Source organism: Alosa alosa, chromosome 13 (genome assembly GCF_017589495.1).
Source record: "Alosa alosa isolate M-15738 ecotype Scorff River chromosome 13, AALO_Geno_1.1, whole genome shotgun sequence".
Taxonomy (NCBI): Eukaryota; Metazoa; Chordata; class Actinopteri; order Clupeiformes; family Clupeidae; genus Alosa; species Alosa alosa.
Genome location: NC_063201.1, coordinates 15,849,944 through 15,871,948, shown reverse-complemented (window position 1 = coordinate 15,871,948; position 22,005 = coordinate 15,849,944). Strand labels below are relative to the sequence as shown.

General features: G+C 39.2%; 3 protein-coding genes across 4 annotated transcripts; 1 reads left to right on the top strand and 2 right to left on the bottom strand.

Annotated features, from left to right (window-relative positions):
* The first annotated feature begins 371 nt into the window (after positions 1-371).
* nudt17 (nudix (nucleoside diphosphate linked moiety X)-type motif 17) lies at positions 372-5,459 on the top strand. 2 transcript variants are annotated; one of them, XM_048260965.1, is made up of 8 exons: positions 372-725; positions 877-927; positions 1,645-1,828; positions 1,926-1,951; positions 2,092-2,184; positions 2,299-2,397; positions 3,621-3,757; positions 5,002-5,459. In XM_048260965.1, exons 1-8 carry the CDS (start codon positions 651-653, stop codon positions 5,162-5,164), a joined length of 828 nt encoding a protein of 275 aa, XP_048116922.1. In that variant the 5' UTR covers positions 372-650; the 3' UTR covers positions 5,165-5,459. The 2 variants fall into 2 exon arrangements, with proteins under 2 accessions (XP_048116922.1, XP_048116921.1); XM_048260964.1 differs by having other exon boundaries at positions 373-725; positions 877-999.
* A 6,937-nt stretch (positions 5,460-12,396) lies between these two features.
* On the bottom strand, positions 12,397-17,792 carry LOC125306206 (mucin-1-like). Its single transcript, XM_048261432.1, has 7 exons — positions 17,692-17,792; positions 16,801-16,862; positions 16,563-16,687; positions 16,119-16,375; positions 14,705-14,845; positions 12,838-12,919; positions 12,397-12,625 (listed from the first exon to the last, which is right to left on the bottom strand). The coding sequence occupies exons 2-6, from the start codon at positions 16,809-16,811 to the stop codon at positions 12,860-12,862; spliced, it is 594 nt and encodes a 197-aa protein (XP_048117389.1). The 5' UTR covers positions 16,812-16,862; positions 17,692-17,792; the 3' UTR covers positions 12,397-12,625; positions 12,838-12,859.
* A 61-nt stretch (positions 17,793-17,853) lies between these two features.
* Positions 17,854-20,692, bottom strand: LOC125305782 (mucin-5AC-like). The gene is made up of 7 exons (XM_048260731.1): positions 20,461-20,692; positions 20,074-20,154; positions 19,608-19,789; positions 18,773-18,834; positions 18,533-18,657; positions 18,026-18,445; positions 17,854-17,882 (listed from the first exon to the last, which is right to left on the bottom strand). The coding sequence occupies exons 1-7, from the start codon at positions 20,549-20,551 to the stop codon at positions 17,854-17,856; spliced, it is 990 nt and encodes a 329-aa protein (XP_048116688.1). The 5' UTR covers positions 20,552-20,692.
* Positions 20,693-22,005: the final 1,313 nt, after the last annotated feature.

Here is a 22,005-nt window from a genome sequence, read left to right as displayed (position 1 = left end):
GGAGAAACTGAACAACGGATCGAAGCTGCACGACGCTCTTTGTATCCTATAGCCTAATGTTTAACTTGCTGGATAACTAATGAGCTAAAATTAGTGAGGCCAGTACAGAACTATAGCAATACTATACGTTTTCTACGTTAATGTATAGGCCTAATACTTCTATGATATTCTGTAGCCTACCTTTATAATTAATACCCTTGCCCTATTCCTACATGGTCTTATAGTAGGCCCACTATGGTGTGTCCAAAATAGGCAACTTTGTAATATCTATCGCGGAAATTTAACTAGCCTACACAACCAGCTCCGCCTAGATTCTCTTGGCAGTGCTGAGGTTACGTTGCTTTTGTCGCAGCCAATGAGATTTCTTTACACTTCTGACATAACCAGGAAGGTTTTCCCCCGATGTTGACACTTGTTGACATTCGTGAACGAACGTGAGCAGAAACTGTGTGTGACTTGCGGCATGCTCCGTTATTGCTTTATGATATAAATTATTTTTCCCACAGGTGCAGTATTTTCCAACAGTGACCTACGTAGCCTACAGACTAGATACCTCTGCAAAGCCGAGATGTGTGAGTGCAGGTCTAGTTAGCTTTGGCTAACTACTTAGCAAATTACTTTTGTCTAGGTAATGTTGTTGCAGTGTCCTCATGGAAAAGGTTCGGAGAATCTTAGTTCACCTGTCTAGGGATAAGGGTGTGCCGCAGTGCGCCAGCTTCGTGCAGGTTAGTTTGTTTTCATTATCAGCTGCCAGTGACAAAGACATGTGTAGACTTATTATAGCCTAGTTTTGCAAGTGTCACACATGATGGTGTTAGCCTACTGTTACAAGTATCAGACATGCTAATGCGGTCACTGTCATTTTGTTTCTATCAGAGCATCACCGGGCACTTTGCGCGCAACTGTCTTGACGATGACCATGTGAAAGTGAGCTGCTCTCTTGAGAATAATCGCTTTGTTTTATATGAGTCTGAAAACGGAAGCTTGACGCAACTTAGGGTAATGTTTGGGTATTTGAATTAATACTATCGTAACACCCCCAATTATCACCACTTTTGTTCAGAAATTCTAAAACAACGATGTTTTTTAACACTTCAAAATAACATTTACTAAATGAACCTTACATTTTCAGTAGCCATAGTTGTGTAGATTTTGAACAAAATCTGGTTTGGTTCTTAACGGGAGGATTTACTGCCTGAAATATCCGATTTTGTTTACCACGCTCGGAGTTATAGTGCTGGCCTGATGGGTCGCCTATTTACACCGTTTCAATGGCACATGGTCGGTTAGACCGAGAATTCTCGTCGTGAAATTAAAATTCCACTGGAGCTCCAAGCGGTTGTGTACACGCAGCCTTACAACACTGTTTACAGCTCCTCGAGTCACAGTAAAATGTCATTTTTGGTACATAGCTAATTTAGATACACCTATGTTGTGGGTGGTTGCATTTCTATAGGAGTCCGCTGTCTTGGTTTGTATAGAAATGGATATTAAGTGACACATACACGCAAGACGGTGGAAATACGGGACCGGTGGAAATAGGGGGAGTTCCGATATATTATTGTATACTATGGGCTGAGGTAGCCTACAATGGCAATTGGAGATGAATCTGAGCAATTGTGATTTGTGAATGTTATACTACAGAGGGCGCAATTCTGTCCATTCAAATATCTGACAGAAACTGAGGCAGCTTCTCTCCCAGATGAAATATTAAACCGTGGAGTGGACGTTGGTGTCGCCATCCTCTTACAGTCATCAAATCAAAAGGTGCTACTGACCCGACGGGCTGCCAGTCTCAGGATTTTCCCAAACGTCTGGGTTCCACCTGGTATAAATGACACTGGCTTAATATAGATTTGTTAATGGCCTATAGAATCACTGCAGAGTTCTGGTAGGCTACTTCTAATCACATACTTTTGTTTCAGGTGGTCACGTTGAACTAGATGAAACGGTAGGCTGGGTTACATTTTTATCATTGTCTTTCATGCAAAATAAAAATGTTGGAAACATATAGTCTTGGTAAAATGTTATCAAAGGAAAACAAACAATATATTAGGCAGGGGTCGGCTTGCATTTTTGATTTCTTGCTAGTTACTGGATGCTGGACTGAGAGAGTTGAAAGAAGAGACAGGACTAGAGCTGGATCCTAATGATGTTGCATCCCAGTTGCTTGGCCTGTGGGAGGTAAATTCTGTATCTGTGTAGTGTATTTTTCTAACTTATAATAACTTGTGCTAATCAGATAGCAGATAGAAACCTGCTTTCACTTTGTTTAATCATGTTATGGTATTTCCACAGTCGGTATACCCACCCATGTTGTCAAGAGGACCTCCCAAGAGGCATCACATAGTCACCTACATGCTTCTGCATTGCTCACTCTCTCACCTGCAGCTTCAGGTAGGTGTGGTGGTGCCCATGGAGCAGTTCCTTTTTGATTTCCATGGAGTATAACCAGCAGTGAAATTAAACCTTGGTTCATTAATTAAAGGTGCTCTAAAGCGATGCTATGCGTTTTTTAGGCTAATACATTTGTTGTCACTTACAGCAAACATCACCTCACCATCCGCTAGCTGCTTGTGTCCTGAATACACTGTAAAAAATGTGATCTCTGTGGACAGCCCAGGCTCCAAAAACGGCAACAAAAACAACCTGGGCAAACCTAGCCCATAAAAACATAACAAACTGTTCCAGCAAATCACAGACGAGATGCTTGTTTAGGAGAGTTTCAATTGCATGGGAGGGAGGTGGAAGAAGTAGTGAGCTAGCTCTCTGTTTTGTTTCAATGACAACAGAAGTGACGTTAACCAGCATCACTTAGAGCACCTTTAAAGGTTGAAAGTACTGCAGACAGATCTATCTAGTCATCAGAGGTTTTAAATGCAGTTGTTTATTCATTTTCAAAGGAAATATGGGAAGTATGTCACAGTCATTTACTATTGACACCATCAGCACAGCCACTGGTTGTGTACAAAAGCGCCTAAATTGTGCTCCGATGTCTCTTCATACCGGATAAGAGACAGTGTTCCTTAGATTTTGCAGATTTAGAAATCAATTCCAATGCAGGAGTCTCCAGACGGATCTGCCAGAACAAATTCAGTGCACTCTCCAGTGTGTCTGATTCCCAGGCTAGTTGTTTACTGTCAGTGGATGTTTTACTTTCTCCAAATGACTTTGGCATTGCAAGAGCTGTAATGATAATCCACCCAGTTGGCTGCTTGCTTGGTGAATTTGGAATAGCACATAACCTTCAGAGAAGTGCAGAGCAAATGTAGAATTGTAGTATTTGTCCTTGTACCCCTCAAACTATGTTTATTGTTTACAAACATGTTTGAGGTCATGATGAAAATACATATTTCAAACACTGTAAGACTGTGTAAACAAATGAATTCTATGTTCTGTGGGTATTAACCACTTTGCTTAACTGCTCAAAGTAGGTTGAATTTTGTACCCATGTAATGACTATTTTACTGTAATGGTCCTCCACCAAACAATGAAACATAGTAGTGTGTGTTTTAGGTACCATTTATATAATACTGAATCCCCATTTAAATGATACAATCTTGAATAGCGAGTGAGTGGCTCAGTCAAGCTCCCTGGAATGCCTTTCACTTGATCCCCAGGAATCCCTGAAGCCAGAGCCAGCAGAAGTGAGTGGTTGCCTATGGGTGGATGCCAACCTGGTCAAAGCCATAGTAGCAGCAGTGGATGGTGAAGAGGACCCTGGCCCTATGCCCACTAACACGCCCCAGTCTGTTAGGTACTGTTGACCATATTTAATACACTCATGTAGAATTGTGGTTTTCATGTTTCATGTCAATAAAACTCATCACAGATGCCAGATACTGAACGTACAGCGTCCTCCACATTTATTGACACTCCTGGTTAAAGTATAATTCCAGCAAAAATTGACCCAAGGGCGTTTTTCTGTATTAAAACACATCAAATAAGCCGTGGAGACATTATTTTTTTCTTGATTAACCACTACAGAGCTTGCTCTGGTATACGCTATAGCGCCAAATCGCAAACAGTGGATTAGCTAAGGGCCGCGAGAAAAACGCTTCCCAAATAGCATAAAACGAAGCAACGTAGTTAACAACCCTGAGCAAGCTACTGACAAGGTTTGATGCTGTTATTACTTATTAAAAAAATGCTATTTGGGAAACGTTTCACTCATGGCCCTTAGCTAATCCACTGTTAGCTATTTGGGGCTTTAGCATATACCGGAGTAAGTGGTTGATCAACGAAAATACGGTCTCCACGGCTTATTTGATGTGTTTTAAAGAGGCCCTATGCAACAATTTTAGCAAAAATGACCTTAATTATGCAGGTTGAGAGTCGTTCTGATGGTTCTACAACACTTTTTGGGTCGTTTGGTGGGTGCTTCGTCTCCCCCTAGTGCTTCTCTGCCGAAAAACCGAATATGCAACTTTCTGGTTGCGGTCCGAACACATCCGGATGTAACTCGGCGGAAATACTCGAAAATGTAGTCATAGTTTCTAAGAAGACTGCAAAACGGACTCCGACTTGACTTTGTTGCTGTTGAAATTGTAAGTAGCCTACCTTTGGGTGAACTTTTCGTTTTTGTAATGTGATTTGATAGTCTCTTGAACAATGTGTTTGCTCAACCGTTTTATTGTGAGCCCTATGTGTTTAGCTTGGTTTATTGATGGCTAGCTCGCTAGCTAGTGGGGGTTTAGCGTAGCAGTCACTTGCTACCAAAGCTGCAGGGGGAGCTATGTCGTGAAAAATACGAGCCCAAATCAGGCGAAAACCCAGAAACAGCGAAGGAATAACCAGACCTGCATAGGGCTTCTTTAATGCAGTAAAACACCCTTGGGTCAATTTTAGCTGGAATTACACTTTAAGATGAGTAAAAAGAGGTATGAAAAATCTGTGTATTTATTTTTAGGTTCACAATAAAAACAATCCCAAATCCCAAAGTTAATGTCTTACAAAACACCATAAAACATTTTTTCTTGTGTGTGTGTGTTGATTGTCTAGCGTCATGGAGGTCTCCCCCATGGGTGAACTGAGTGAGTCTGCCATGTCTGTGTCTGTTCTCTGCAACCGAGCACCAGCCCATGGCGAGGACGTCGAGCGTGTCAGCACTGGCACAAAGTATGCCTTAGAGCTGTGGCTGAAGACTTTACAGTCCCAGGGTTGAACAACACTGAGAAGAGGTGCTGATGCATCTCCTCTTAAAACATCAGTCAGGTAGAAGTGTTTTGAAATGCCAGGGATGATTTTTGTGAATACAGAATCAATGTGTTCATGAGTGTTTTCTCTGATGAGAGATGAAAAAACATGCTGCCTTTGATATGCCACAAACAAAAGACAGATCTCGATTATTCTCAGAAAATCCTTGTCTTTTCTGGCCACATGGTGGCAGCATCAACATAGTTACCAAGCTGTCTACAACACCTCCATACTCAAAAATAAAGACCTCAACATTAAAAACATGGCTTGGCGTGATCATGGTTTAAATAGTCTCAGTGTTTATTTGATGTTCATAAAAGTGTCAGCCCCATTTTGTATTGAATGTGGTTTGTTACTCAGTTAATCCCCGAGTTTGAGTTAGTAATAGGTAATTACAGTACATCTAGTAAGTATGTAATGGTGGTAAGCTTGGTTTATTGATGGCTAGCTAGTGGGGGTTTAGCGTAGCAGTCACTTGCGCTCACTCTGCTGGCCAGCTCCACTCCACACCAGCCTGAGCCATGGCGTAGAAGCAAGCATCACAAGCACGGCAGACGGTCCGGACGGCACTCAGGCCCAGCCCAACCTATACGACTGGAAAATCGCTATGCCATTCTGACCGTGGATGAGGAGCCCCTCCAGCCCCGAGACAACCATCCTGGTCCCTCCTCAAAGTCGGCGACCCCCTCCTCCCCGGACCTCATCAACCTCCACCCTGGTCATCGGCAGTTCCATGGTTAGAGACCTCTGCATTCCCCCATCATGTAGCGGTCCCTCCAAGGTCTACTGCTTCCCTGGTGCCAAGGTCCTTGACATCCAGCAGAAACTCCCAAGCATCCTGGCCCGCCACACCAAGGTCAACAACATCATCGTACACGTGGGCACGAACGACATCAGAGATAAGCAGTCAGTAGCACTGCAGGAAAACTACAAAACTCTCATCACCACTCTGATGGGCACAGAAAAACGCTTTGTCATCTCTGGGCCTCTCCCTACCTACAGAAAAGGTGCTGAGAGATGGTCCAGACTGTTCGATCTCCACACCTGGCTCAAACGCTACTGCGCTTCCCTAAGCATCCCCTATGTCAACAACTGGGGCTTGTTCTGGGAGAGGCCCAGTATGCTGAAGCGTGATGGTCTCCACCCAAACCAACATGGAGCCAGGCTACTCTCTGACAACATAGCGTCCACACTGAGACATTGACATTCTGTAGAAAATTATACAGATTCACGCCCCCCAGGGATTGATTCGAATGGCATTATACATGTGGATGAGTCTGAGAATGTTTTCTGCAGGGTAACATACAATACTACTACCATAGATCAAGCTGTGTCATGCAATAGCATGACTTATGCTTATAGTTCTATTCCAACGTTGATTTCTACCCAACGTATAGTAAAAAGAATAGACAAATTTAAAACTAGAAACCTAACAAATATTCTTTCCATACCTCAGCATATTCCTCAAAAGCCAGAGGCATTTTCAGCTAACATGGGTTTACTAAATATAGGTGCACTTACTACCAAAACCTTTGCAATCAATGATTTTATTAGTGAAAAAAAAATTGGATTTTCTGTTTCTTGTTGAAACCTGGCTGACTTCAGACAGCGAAGCTGTTCTTGTTGAGACTTGTCCCCCAAATTATAATTTCTTCCACTCAATTAGACAAGGCAAACGAGGTGGTGGAATTGCCTCCATTCTCTCAAACAAATATAGTTGCACACGAGTCAACTTTGGCGAATTCGCTTCCTTTGAGTATATTGCCCTCACTCTGAAGGCTGACCCAGCTGTACTTCTATTAACCTTATACCGCCCTCCTAAACTATGGACTGGCTTTCTCGACCAGTTTTCTGAACTTATGTCGCTCATCATCACTAGCTATGATCGGATAATTGTAAATGGCGACTTCAATATTCATGTCAATAAGACAACTGATGCTAAAGCCAGTAAGTTCATGTTACAGGACCCACCCACAACCTTGGCAACACCCTCGATCTAGTCATTTCCAGAGGGATAGAAGTCACAGACTTATATAAATATGTCTGATCATCATTGTGTATCTTTTAATATTGTACTACATACTCCAAAAATTCATCCCGAAATTGCAATCAAATCGCGACTCTTGGACATTAGAGCAGAACAGCAGTTCATAGCTCTTATAGACTCCATAAATTTAGATATTTTACATCATCCCATTGATCAAATGGTAGAGGCTCTTAATCGTGAATTAGGCGCTCTGCTTGACAGAGTGGCACCCTTAAAGACTAAAAAAAGGCCCTGTAGCAAACTGACACCTTGGATGAGCGAAAATATCCATGATCTAAAAAGATCATTTAGGAAAGCTGAGAGAACATGGAGAAAAACTAAGTTACAGGTTCACCGTGCCATTCTAAAAAAAAAAAAATTGCAAATTATAATAGAGCTATTGAATGAGAGGAGGAACCACTTTTCTAAGGTAATTGCTGAAAACAGTGGAAACTCTAGGGTGTTGTTCTCTACCATTGATAGGCTATTGCATCAAACACCTTTTGATACACTCAGTCAGGCATCCTCTCTAAGATGCGAAGAATTTGCATTTCTATAAGGGAGGCTATTGGTAACACAAGTAATATGTTTGATAGTACACCCAAAAACAGCCCCCAAAATTAAGGTCCTTTAGCACTATTACTCAATCTGAGCTTGGTAAAATTATAACTCAAACCGGCTCCTCAACATGTGTTTTAGATCCAATCCCTACTACATTCCTCAAAAAAGTATATGATGGCTTAGCTCCCTTTTTTCTCAAGGTAATAAATACCTCATTAGAAACAGGTATATTTCCAACTGCTTTTAAAACCGCTGTTGTGAAACCTTTACTTAAAAGTCAAATCTTGACCATACCAATCTGAGCAACTACAGGCCTATATCAAATCTATCGCTTTTTTGAGCAAAGTACTTGAAAAAAGTTGTTTGCAATCAGTTAAATACCTTCCTCAACGAAAACAGTATCCTTGAAAAATTCCAATCAGGTTTTAGATCAAATCACAGCACAGAAACGGCTCTAGTAAAGATAGTCAATGATCTCAGACTAGCTACCGACTCAAACAAAGTCTCAATCCTTATTCTTCTGGATTTGAGTGCTTGGCATTTGACACCATTGATCATAGCCTCCTAATTCACGCCTCCTTGAAGTGGGTGGGTCTCTCTGATAATGCTCTAAACTGGTTTCAAACCTACATTACTGGCAGAGATTTTTATATCAGTCTAGGAGATCATGTATCTGAAAAACATGACTTGCCTTTTGGTGTGGCCCATGGGGAGCTGCCTTGGTCCCCTGCTATTTTCTCTATATATGCTTCCATTGGGAAACGTCATAAGTCAGCATAATGTAAACTTCCACAGCTACGCAGATGATACCCAATTGTATCTTTCTGTGGAGCCAACTAACCCAGATGGCCTTTGCTCCCTCACTGCATGCCTAACCTCCATTAATCAGTGGATGAGCAAAAACTTTTTGAAACTAAATGATGACAAAACAGAGGTACTTCTGGTTGGACCAAAACTAAAGCGAGATATTATTCTTAGTAATCTGGGGAACTTGGCACACCAGGTCAAACCAAAAATAACAAGCCTCGGTGTCATCTTAGATGCAGAGTTAAGTTTTAAGCCCCATATCAGTAAAGTTCCTCAGACAGCCTATTTCCACTTGAGAAACATTGCCAAAGTGCCCCCTTTTTAACTCAACAAGATGCAGAAAAACTAATTCAGCCTTTATCACTAGCAGGTTAGACTACTGCAATGCACTTTTCACTGGTCTTCCAAAAAACATCTAAAGAAATTGGCACTCATACAGAACTCTGCGGCTAGACTTTTAACTAAGACTAAGAAGAGAGAACACATCACCCCTGTGTTGGCTGAACTGCACTGGCTCCTATTTCCTATAGAATTGATTTTTAAGGTTATGTTAATTACTTACAAAGCTCTGAATGGCATAGCACCTTCATATATCTCTGAGCTTTTAATATCTTATCAACCACAAAGGAAACTTAGATCATCCAATTCTAATCTTTTAATTGTACCCAAAGTGCTCCACAAACAAAGTGGAGAAGCTGCGTTTATCCATTATGCCCCAAACTATGGAACACCCTGCCTCTGTACATCAAGCAGGCGAGTTCAGTAAATATTTTTAAAAAGATCTGAAAACATACCTGTACAGGAAAGCTTTTAGTTAACTCATCTTATCCTGTAGACTACATTTTCAGATTATTCTACATCTGCTACTATTGGAGGGCGCAGCCAGCCAGAAGCAGATGGGCTCCCCCTATTAAGTCAGGTTCTGCTCAAGGTTTCTTCCTGGAATATGGGAGTTTTTCCTTGCTACAGTTGCCATATGGCGTGCTTGTGGGGGTAAGAGGGTTAAGGCTGCCAGTCTTATGGCGTCATTTTCTATATTTTTTGATATGTTGCTGAGTATAACATAAACAGCAAAGAAAAGTGATTGATAATGACTGACTGACTATTATTGGGTTACATGCTTCAAATGTAAAGCACTTTGAGCTGCATTCTGTGTATGAAAGGTGCTATACAAATAAAGCTTTATTATAAGTGGAATATTATACTCATATCACTCATTGGTGGAATGAGTTGCCCAGTGCACTGTGTTCCTGCGATAATTTTGGGTCTTTCAAGAGAGGTCTTAAGTGGTATTTGTTTATTTTCATTATTGATCATTGATATTGATATTTTCATTATTGATCATTGATATTATTATTAATGTTTTAACTATTGTATTGTTTTATTTGGTAAGTCACTGCTAAATCCCATAACCATAACGACATTAGCGGTCACTAAGGACAGTAATTTTTAGATGGAATCAGGGCACTGTGTGTTTTGTCTGCAGTTAGGATTTAAGTTTTTAGTCCATAATAAATAAAAATCAAAAGAGGAAATAATAGCAGGAATGCCATCAGTCAAATCAGTTAATCTTTAAATTTGTTAATTGTGTGTTTTGTCTATTTTTTGGCAAATTAATTACGCTCACAATTGTCTATAACCTTTTCCAAAGTCTCAACAAAAGTCTATAACCTTTTCCAAAGTACATGAAGAAAACAATTACACTTAAGTTGGTGGTTGTCATGTGTATACCGTAAGTGTTTTTGTTTAAGTCAGACTTGAGTCGCCAGAATAATGGGGTGTCAGAACAATGAGCAGCCCCCACTGAGGTGACTGCCTCATCTAGGCTCACAGGTTGTTGAAGGATAGTGCTTCATCTAGCTAGCTAGTCAAGCTCAGTGATATTAGTCTTTGTGAGAAGGCACTCTAAATCAAGAATTTCCCAAGCACACCTTTACAAAATATGACAGCTATGTAAATAATCATGAATAATACTAACCCTAAAGCACACCTGGCTCTTACCCAAGAATACCAGTGTTTAATGCCACATTTTGAGAACCACTGCCTTCACTCGCTGAAGGTTAATATACTAAGCTGGAAATCTGGTAAGATACATCTCGGTTTCTTAACAGTATGTTTGAGTGATATGTCCACTTCCCATGTCAGTTAAATGTTTTCATGCAGATGGTGGATAATAGGTAGGGTAATGTTCAGATGTCACACAACAGATTCTGCATGCATGTTGTAGGCATAGGGCATAGGCCTTACTCTATTTGAAAGTGCACTGAAATTGTGCATGTGAAATGTAGGCTACTGTATGTCATAAGTAGTGTGTGCTTTGTAATGGCTGACATGATTCATAAGGCTCATTAGTGGAACTAACGTGACAATAATAAAAACATCGCCCCAACAAATTAATATGCAACTCTAAATTATTGTATCCACCCCATTATGACTTATGATCCAGGGATATCAATACAAGGTCTGTGAAGTACCATGGGTTTGTCATGTGTTTTGTGTCCTATTCATTTCCAAACTAATTTATTTGCAACAATGTATCCAACAAGCACATTTCACAAAACAAAAATCAGCTGATGACATTGTTATGTAATTGTGCTCTTAGCATTCATAATCCTCACATTCAAAAGTCACCTAAAACAGATGTATGTGTTTAGTAATTTAGTAATAGTGTTTGAGAGTACAGTCAGTCCTTGTTATAGCCTGCCCTACTGTAATCTTATCATTATTATTTTGTTATTGACAAAGTGTGCACACCTAGTTAACCATTTACTAAATAAATATGGCCTTGTCTTGATTTTTTGTTTGTTCCATTAAGATGAGGTCAATTTGGCCATTCAAAGTCGAGGTGGAGTATTTGTAATCACTCCAATAGCCTACCACAGAAAACCAACTTATTTAGATTGGCACCAAGTCTGTGCCTCAGAATTCCTAGAGGTGTGCAATCGTGTCTGAGACTGCACCCACACATGACGGTTAAAAAAGGCTAATAATTAGAAGAATAGCTAAATACATTTTCACTTAATATCAGACTGTGAACGTTAATTTAATCACAATCACAAGCTGACAGTATGTAGAATGGTTTGATGTTAGGGCTGTATTACTGTAACATGGTATATTTTAATATGCCAATGAAAAGTATTGTACTGTAAAGATGAAAGTGCAAGTGATCTGGAGATGAAGTACAGGTGATATTGTAAAGTTTAAGAGAACTATGTCATGACAAAATTTTAACTTTTAATTTAAATCAATAGGCTACTAATTTATGGTGATGGTAGTAGCATTTGGCAGACACTCATTTCCTAAAACAACTTACAACACTGGATAAAATAGTGGGATAAATATTTGTCCATATCACGTGAGTCACACACGGATGTCTTTTCATCATTAATGTAGGGTTGCTGTTTAATGAATTCCCATCAGTTTCTGCTCCACCCAAACACCTGACCATATCAAGAGTGACTGAATCATTAACAGGCAACACCTCTCGCCCTGCATGTGCACAATGTAACTGCAATTCAGATATTTTCAAGCAGCAACATGCAAGATGTAGTGGTACATCAGATACCGTATATTATATGCATTACCTCCATTCTAATGTCATGTTCATTGGTACACAATAATGTTCATTCATGACCAGTATCTATAGGCTACATCCAATTGCCAACTTATCCATAAGCAACAACACTTTATATTGGTAATTTACAATTTATAATTTATTGAATACATAAACATAACCAAAAACAAAACTCTCAACATAACATTATACATGAACTGTATTTCTAAATTACATTAAAAATGTTGGATAATTTCAAATTCCCATATTCAATAACTTACAGACAGTACAACAATAAGATGAACATTTGATAAAGAGAAAAAAAAATCTATATATGTTTAAAAAAGAATTGGTTGAGTATAAAACATTTGTGGTACTTATTTCACAATTCAGTGATTGTTGTAATCAGACAGTACATTTTGATTATTCTTTAGTGGCACACTATTTGGTGGTTGAACCAGTTATTGTCCTCTCACACCTTCCTGTATTAAAATGCAACAGCAGATTAATGAACAACATGTTCAAGCGAACAAAAATGTTTTGAAGGTATAACAGGTATAGTATAGCATTTTGTATCATAGCTAAGAAGGTATTGTAACATTTTAGCAGTTTGATATCCTTCAGTTTTATTAAATGAATATATAACAGGCCTATTCTATCACATAATCATTTATAAGCCTTCAGATATACAAACCATAAGACAGCCATCCTGACTATCACTTCACGCTAGGATTCACCACATACATTCCACTTCTGTTCTTGAGATTATCGTCCACCTGTTGAAAGTAACATTTTCAATCTTTAAGGAGTTTAGGTAATAAACTGTTTTGCAGACTGTCACAGTGCACTGTTTTGGTTCAGAACCCCAGGGTCAACAAAGCAGTCTTTTGCAAGTATCTGATTTTTTTATGATCTCAAATGATTGATTGCTGTCATGTAGCTGCAAAAACAATTACACTAAGTATAATGGATTGTACCCTCAAAATAAAATGACTTCATTTCATGTCATGCAAAATAGCTTGTTTGGTCATTGGGCTTCAGAGCAATGAGCGGCTACAATTTCCATACGGCTAGAACGTTTCCATGGTTGCGTGGCTTTCAGGGACCACTTGAGTGGGTATGAATATTTCCTGGTGTCTGCTAATAGAACTTGGCTGAATACATTACCATTAAAACTGATACAAGAGACTTGCTGATGCACTATCACACAATTATATTCCAGTTCCCACCATCTCAGGACGTATCCTACACACACACTTAATAACAATACACACACAATAATAGCTTCCAAGCCCTGTTAAATAAGATACCATTTTGGACTTTAAACTCAAAATTCATAATCAGGGTCCTTCTCATAGCATGGACCCACAACATCCTCTCACTGTTGGTAATGATGCCAGCTTTGCTGTTCAAGTACAACAGCACAGTCGGCATGGTTTTCACTCACACACGCGGCTCACCTCCCTTTTTCCCACTACCTCTGTGAGGACGGGGCATAAGCTAGTGTGACGTGTATATATATTCTTACCAGCACACAGTCAATGCACTCTTTGTTCTGATACATCAGGATTGGAGTTCGGCTAGAGCAAAATCCATTATGCATTGTGTATCACTGGGAAGGAATTTTTTAAACTATTCAGAAGCAACCGCTTTGTGTTGTACAACCCCACGTCTTTTTGTCCTGTCAAACATTTTTGATCCCAATGAGTATGGCACCTTTTGGCTACTCTGAATTGTAGAACATTTGCATGAAATCCTTTAAGCATCATTACATTCCTGACTCTTAGTGCATATGTAGATTTGTTTTTTTTTTTTTGTTGTTGACATGCCAACATGACCTGCATTGTTCATGTGCGAGTGAATAAGTGAGCAACAGCTGTAACTATCACTCTAGTAGAGGCAGGGATGAAGGCTGGATGAAGGTAGCCCAGTCCCTCTATGAGGAGGGTAGAGTTTCCCACGCCTCAGGTTTCCTAGTCAAAGAGAAAAGGGGGACAAAGAGGAGTCTATGAAAGCCGGGGGGACTTGAGAATGTTGGGAGTAGAAGGCCAAAACATCGCTGCACCAAAGCCATGCCTGTGCACACAGCCCTTTCCCCTGGTGTGGACAGAAGCCACATGCTTGACACTAAAAGTGCTGAGAGTGTTCTTGGAGAGGACCTGGCATTTTGATCAGTTTCATTGTTTCTATTTAGCTCTCTACACTGGGTTATTCTTCTGTGGTGTTGGGCTGCTGTGCTCTTTGTCCCTAGCAATTTCATTTCAGTGACTATTTCAGAAATAAAACTGCCTCCTCATTATGTCTTAGTCCTATGCGAATGATATTAACTTGACTTAATTATTGTCTGCTCTTGGTGTGTGTGGTCGTTTGTGTATGTACAGTATGTATCACACTGGCTACTAACACGCACTATGTCCTGGATGATATATTCAACTGTAATAGCAACAGTTACCGTCACATCATGTCATTGTAAGTACTTCTGATAGAATTTCAGAGAGCTCATTTTTAAGCAAACAGCACCACACTATTTACTCTTCAGGTGCTGACAGAGTATTACTCACATAGGGTTTACCATTGGGTGGTAGATCAATGGTGGTGTGGGTTGAGTACATGGGGATGTCTGGGTTAAAGGGCATGTAGGGGGTAGGATCAGACACATTCATGAAACCTCTCCCTCCACTCCGGCAACAACAAAAATACACCTGAAAGGGAAAAAAAAACAGGACAGCTGAAGTAAAACTTCAGACAAGAGAGACTGTTTTGTTTGTAGGCACTGAGATATTACTGTGTTCAACACTGTTCTGAGGTACTTTTGCCAATTGGAAGTGCTAAGAGGTCAAATTGAATTCAGTTGCATCTTAACATGTATAGTCCTGGAGGACTTAAATTATATTGACAAGATGAGGTTCGTTATACAGAGATGGCTGTGCAATAATAGACATTATACTGTAATTAGTCATTATGGTTATAACTGTTTCAGTTGAGGAATTTCCGTAGGTTTACTGGATATGTTGGAGATGGTGGACTAACCAGGAGTTTAAGACAAGTTTAAGAGAACTATGTCATGACAAAATGCTACCAAAATGTTAACTTTTGTTAATCTAAATCAATACGCTACTATTTATGGTGATGGTAATAGCATTGTTTCCCATCAGTTTCTGCTCCACCCAAACACCTGACCATATCAGGGGGTGACTATGAATCATTAACAGGCAACACCTCTCGCCCTGCATGTGCACAATGTTGAAATCTCCACACAAGGTAATATGGTATTGTTATTGGAAAATAAATTGTGTGTGGTTTACACTGCAATTAAGATATTTTCAAGCAGTACCATGCAAGATGTAGTGGTACATCAGATACTGTATATTATATGCATTACCTCCAATGTCATGTTCATTGGTACACAATAATGTTCATTCATGACCAGTCTATACATCCAATTACCAACTTATCCATAAGCAACAACACTTAATTACACTTAATATTTATTCATAATTTATTGAATACATAAACATAACCAGAAACAAAACTCTCAACATAATGTTATACATGAACTGTGTATTTCTAAATTACATTAAAAATGTTGGATAATTTCAAATTCCCATATTCAATAACTTACAGACAGTACAACAATAAGATGAAAATTTGATAAAGAGAAAAAAAAAATCTATATATGTTTAAAAAAGAATTGGTTGAGTATAAAACATTTGTGGTACTTATTTTACAATTCAGTGATTGTTGTAATCAGACAGTACATTTTGATGATTCTTTAAACAAATAGGACAGCTAAAGTGAAACTCCAGACAAGAGAGACTGTTTTGTTTTTAGGCAATGAGATATTACTGTGTTCAACACTGTTCTGGGGTACTTTTGCCAATTGCAAGTGCAATTATAGACAATATACTGTAATTAGTCATTATGGCTATAACTGTTTCAATTGAGGAATTTCCGTAGGTTTGATGGTGGACTCACCAGGAAAACAAGGAAGATGAGAAGGATGAGAAGGATCAATGCTGCCAAGACCAGAAGGGCAATGCCCCAGCCAGGGACTGAGGTGTCTCTTCCTGAGGTGTTTCCTCCAGCACTGTGCTGCATTGACGCAGTCTCGGTGGTGGCTGTTGTGTTGATGGTCTGGCTAGGTGACACTCTCGTAGTCATTGGTCCTGTAGTGGTTGCTGACTCGGTTGTTTCATTATTAGTGCCATTTTTTGATGAGATGGCCTCAGTAACTGTAAACATGCTCATTAAGTCACTTGTTGTATGTTTAGGTTGCGTTGTATGTTTTTGTATTGTTTTATTTAGTTTTAATGTAATTTGTATCCTGTAGCAAGAGGTTTCTTGAAAATGTAAAGTGTATTACAAATAAAATCTGTATTTATGTTATTACAAAGAACAAAAATGGGAAATGTACTCTACCTTCAGTAAAAGATTCTTGTAGAAGCAGGGGGGACTTTGCATTATTAACTTCAAATGTAACTATATTTGAATTTATTTCGGATGCTTCAAACTGTGTTGTTGAATTTGCAATGACAGACCCATTGCTGTAAAAAAAAAACTCACATTTTATCCAGCACTGTTTTATGACATTGTGAACATTCCAAATTCTGATAGAAATGTGGAGCTTTGCATGTGCCACACCCAGTGGAACTCTCACCTGAAAATCATGCGTGTTACTCTTTGGTATTGGACACTGGTGCCATTGAAGGCACTCTGGAACTGAAAGAGCCCAGTGACATGTTAATCGATATTTGCCATGCAGTCCTGCTTTCCTTACTTTTATAAGGTATGTGTAGATGTTGACCTCACCAAGAAAATACATGAAGGTTTTTTATTAGCAGTTTTACAGCTGTTCTAGGCTTTGGTCTCTTTTATAGTGAGTATATATATAAATTGAAGTGGATGCAGAGCCGTAAGGCTTCTGATATTCATTCAAACACCAAATGTCAAGAATATGGCTATGAGCCTAGTTTGATCCCAGCAGTGAGTTCAGCTGTCTTGGCCCTATAGACCAGTCGCAAGCCAGCATTGTATATGACTGCCCTTGAACCTAACTTTTTAGTCAAATAAACAAATAAGCAATACAATAATAAGTATCATATTCCATATACTTTGAGTTATTTAAGATCAACCTATAGACTGTGATGGGATGCTGGGCATGTGCTCAGATAACTCAGTGCAACATGAAGAGACCCTTCAAACAATAAATCACCTTTCAATCTGTTCCTAGAGCATTTCCGGTTGAAATGTTCAAAACCAATGCAGACACTTTGAATACATTTTTGTTTGTCCCCAAGTTACCATTAGCGCAGTGTTGTTTTCTGTGCCACCAGAAATGCCTATAGGAATGCACATGTTTGTTTCTGCAGCTGAAAGGGTCTATAATGGGTCTATAATGAAGAATATGTATTTAAATGGTCATATTGATGTTCTTCCAGACAATCAAAATAATTTGTTTACTTTAACAGGTGTGCCTGTGCCATATTTATAACAATCACATTATGGGGAGCCACCACATGTCAGTCACTTCACATAATATATCTCTTACCAATGATTCAACTTCCTCCCGGAGATTTTTATAATCTGTTGAGTCTGGATCTCTGAGAGTGTCATTGAAAATCCGGTTTGTTATTTTGATGCTAATTAAGTAGGTGGTGACAGAGGATGAGGTTGCAGTACTGTCCCCAGTAGTCAATGAAAAGATAAAAGATCAGGGGCCAACATCTGCAGTATGAACTCCTGTAAGCTCAGATGATTGGATTCAATTCAGATATTTTTCGTTGAATGTACATCACAATATTAAAATACATTTTCTGAGATTTGGATTATAATTTAAAAATTCTATAGGTTTCTTGAAAATGTAAAGTTATTATTATTATTACCTGTTGTCAGAGTGTCATTTGTGGAACTGCTGACATGCATGGTTGTTCGTGAGACATCTGTTGCATTCACTGTGCTTGTTGTTGGGCTTGCTGTTATTTTGGTCATCAAAGGTTGATTTGTTTGTACAAGCACACTTGTACTGAAACTCACTAAAGAGCCGGTAGAGTTTCCCTGATTAGTTTGATGCGTTGAGGGAGAATGTTGAGGGCCTTTGGTGCTGGATGTGATGTTATCAGCATCATTAGTAGATGAGACATCAGTAGATGAGGCAGTTGCAGATGTTGTGGTCATGGCTGTACTGCTGAGTGCTGCTGTCGTGGCTTTGAAATCTGGAGATGTGGTCAACAGTTGAGCTGCAGTTGGGCTGGAGCTCCTGGAGTCAGCTGGAGTTGGAGTTGGAGTGGCTGGAGGTGAAGTAACTAGACAACAAAAAGGAGTTTGGGGTTAAATAATAATGTATTTATGTTAATAGAATACAAAGAACAAAAATGGAAAATGTACTGTACCTTCAGTAAAAGATTCTTGTAGAAGCAGGGAGGACTTTGCATTATTAAGTCCCATTCTAACTATATTTGAATTTATTTTGGATGCTTCAAACTGTGTTGTTGAATTTGCGATGACAGACCCATTGCTGTAAAAAAAAAAACACTCACATTTATCCAGCACTTTTTTATGACATTATGAACATTCCAAATTCTGATAGAAATGTGGAGCTTTGCATGTGCCACACCCAGTGGAACTCTCACCTGAAAATCATGCGTGTTACTCTTTGGTATTGGACACTGGTGCCATTCAAGGCACTCCGGAACTGAAAGAGCCCAGTAACATGTTAATCGATATTTGCCATGCAGTCCTTCTTTCTTTACTTTTATAAGGTATGTGCAGATGTTGACCTCACCAAGAAAATACATGAAGGTTTTTTATTAGCAGTTTCACAGCTGTTCTAGGCTTTGGTCTCTTTTATAGTAAGTATATATAAATTAAAGTGGATGCAGAGCCGTGCTTCTGATACACCAAATGTCAAGAATATTACTATGAGCCTGGTTTGATCAGCAGTAAGTTCAGCTGTCTTGGCCCTATAGACCAGTCACAAGCCATTGTATATAAAGACTGCCCCTCAACCTCAAGTTTTTAGACAAATAAAAAAATAAACAGTACAATAATAAGTACCATATTCCATACACTGTGAGCTATTTGAGATCAACCTATAGACTTCTGTGATGGGATGCCAGGCATGTGCTCAGATAACTAACAGACCCTTCTAACAATAAATCACCTTTTAATCTGTTCCTAGAAGATTTCCGGTTGAAATGTTCAAAACCAATGCAGACACTTTGAATACATTTTTGTTTGTCCCCAAGTTACCATTAGCTCAATGTCATTTTCTGTGCCACCGGAAATGCCTATAAGAATGCACATGTTTGTTTCTGCAGCTGAAAGGGTCTATAATGGGTCTATAGTGAAGAATACGTATTTATACGATCATATTGATGTTCTTCCAGATAATCAAAATAATTTGTTTACTTAAACAGGTGTGCTTGTGCCATATTTATAACAATCACATGATGGGAAGTCTCTTACCAATGATTCAACTTCCTCCCGGAGATTTTTATAATCTGTTGAGTCTGGATCTCTGAGAGTGTCGTTGAAAATCCGGTTTGTTATTTTGATGCTAATTAAGTAGGTGGTGACAGAGGATGAGGTTGCAGTACTGTCCCCAGTAGTCAATGAAAGAGTGGGGCCAACATCTGCAGTATGAACTCCTGTAAGCTCAGATGATTGGATTCAATTCAGATATTTTTCGTTTGTATGGCTTGTCTCTCTTTCATTACAAAGCATTAGTAAACTGCATTAATAACATTGAATTCATAAACTGGATATTGTGAGGCAAAACTTTTCCTCTGTCTTTCCTTCAAAACACTATAGTGAGACCAATATGACATAATTGAATATACATCACAATATTAAAATACATTTTCTTAGATTTGGATTATAATTTAAAAATTCTATAGGTTTCTTGAAAATGTAAAGTTATTATTATTATTACCTGTTGTCAGAGTGTCATTTGTGGAACTGCTGACATGCATGGTTGTTTGTGAGACATCTGTTGCATTCACTGTGCTTGTTGCTACAGTACATAACAATATTAAAATACATTTTCTGTGATTTGGATTATGATTTGAAAAAAATCCTTGCAAGAAGATAATATTATATTGAATGTCTCTATTATGAGTGAGTTGCTGTGCAAAAGACAGATCAGCCGAGAACATTCATGTTTTAAATAGAAGTATAGCCTACTATAAAAGTCTAGCTGATTTCAATAGATAATGAAGTAAAAAACGTAGACCCTAGAGGTTTTTTGTTTGTTTTTCGGAGAAAATGTGTGGCAACAGTCAAGCAATTTGATTATTTGAAATGTAAAGCATCCTCTTACCTGAGAGTATTAAAACAAAGAAAATGACTGCAACACCAAAATTAGAAGCTCGGGACATGTTGTAATCCATATCAGTGAAATACATCTCCATATAAATGCTGTAAACGGAACGTTCCAGGTCGAGTAAAATGGATCGTGTGCTCTGCAATAGAAAAGGAGTAGCCTAGGTCTGTCTTTTATCGCCGAGATGACTGCAGGTGCAACCTAAGGTGGGGCGGAGATGATGCACGATGCGTCACGATTCCATTCCAGACACGTTGATAGCACTAACAGATTAGACTCACGCAACAAATAAATACCTTGCACGCGTAGGCTTATATGTCAATCAATAATGTTATGTGAAAAATTGTAGCAGGCTACACAGTCTCCATTTCTGATTAATATCTCACCTGCATCTAGGCTAGGACAGGCACCTCAACTTAAACAAACTTTCAACAGAAGGCTGCGCGCACTGACGAAAATGTCTGGAGAACACCTAGTTCACCAAATGTTTAATGAAATGATCTATCCAAACTGAGACTGGGAAGATAGCGCGTGGCCAGTATGATAGTCCTATCAATAGGGAATAGTAGGCTATAGGCTGTGTTTATGATTTACTTTTTTGGCTGCATGCATGATGTAGCTCTTCTGTGACTTCTATAATACAACCTTTCCTCAAGCCATTAGCCGGTGGTTGAAGCAACTTTTTGTAGGTCTAGATGTCATTTGACGCAAACGAGCTCCCTCGTGTGGCAGTAGACTACACTGCAGCTCTAAACAAATGTGTATATTTTGCTTTATATTAGTATAAATCGGCCTATCATGACCACGCCTTCCATTATTTGCTTGCTCTTTCTCTCCATTAGCAAAAATGCGAATTATCCATTTGCCAGCCTTGTTGAAGGCTATAGGCTAATAGCCTATTTTCTTGGTGTCTATAATGGGATATAATGATACATTTAGGCCTAGGGTATTTCATGATCGCCTAGCCGAGGGTTCCCAAACTTTTCCAAGACAAGGCCCCCCTTTTGCAAGTCTATTAAACCCATCGACAAAAAGCTACTATGGCAAATGACAAATGTAAAAACAAATGAAGCTCATCCACTATCTGTTTAGCCACAAGCACTTGGCAATGGAGCGTGCCATAGTTTGAAAATTGCATTCAGGGCTTTCTACTTGATAGAGAGCGCTATTTTTAACAGCGCTCATTATAATAGGAATATTTAGATGTTTATTTATTATTATTATTATTATTATTATTATTATGATGATGACCGCCGCGCAGCGAAGCGGTCATATAGGTTTAGTCAGATTTTTTTTTTTTTTCTTTTTCGCATGTCCAAATTTCCGTCAAGGATTCCCGGGACACTGAAAGACCGGGGTAGACGAAACTTGGGCGGCATGTAACCCCATATGGATAGCATGGAACCATCGTTTTTCGCTTTGATCTGTACCCCCCGCTCGTTCGCGTCGACTGCACCCCCCGAAAGGAGGGTGGGGCAGACACAGTTTTCTGTGAATATCTCAAGAACCGAAAGGTTTAGGAGGACCATTTTTTTTGTATGT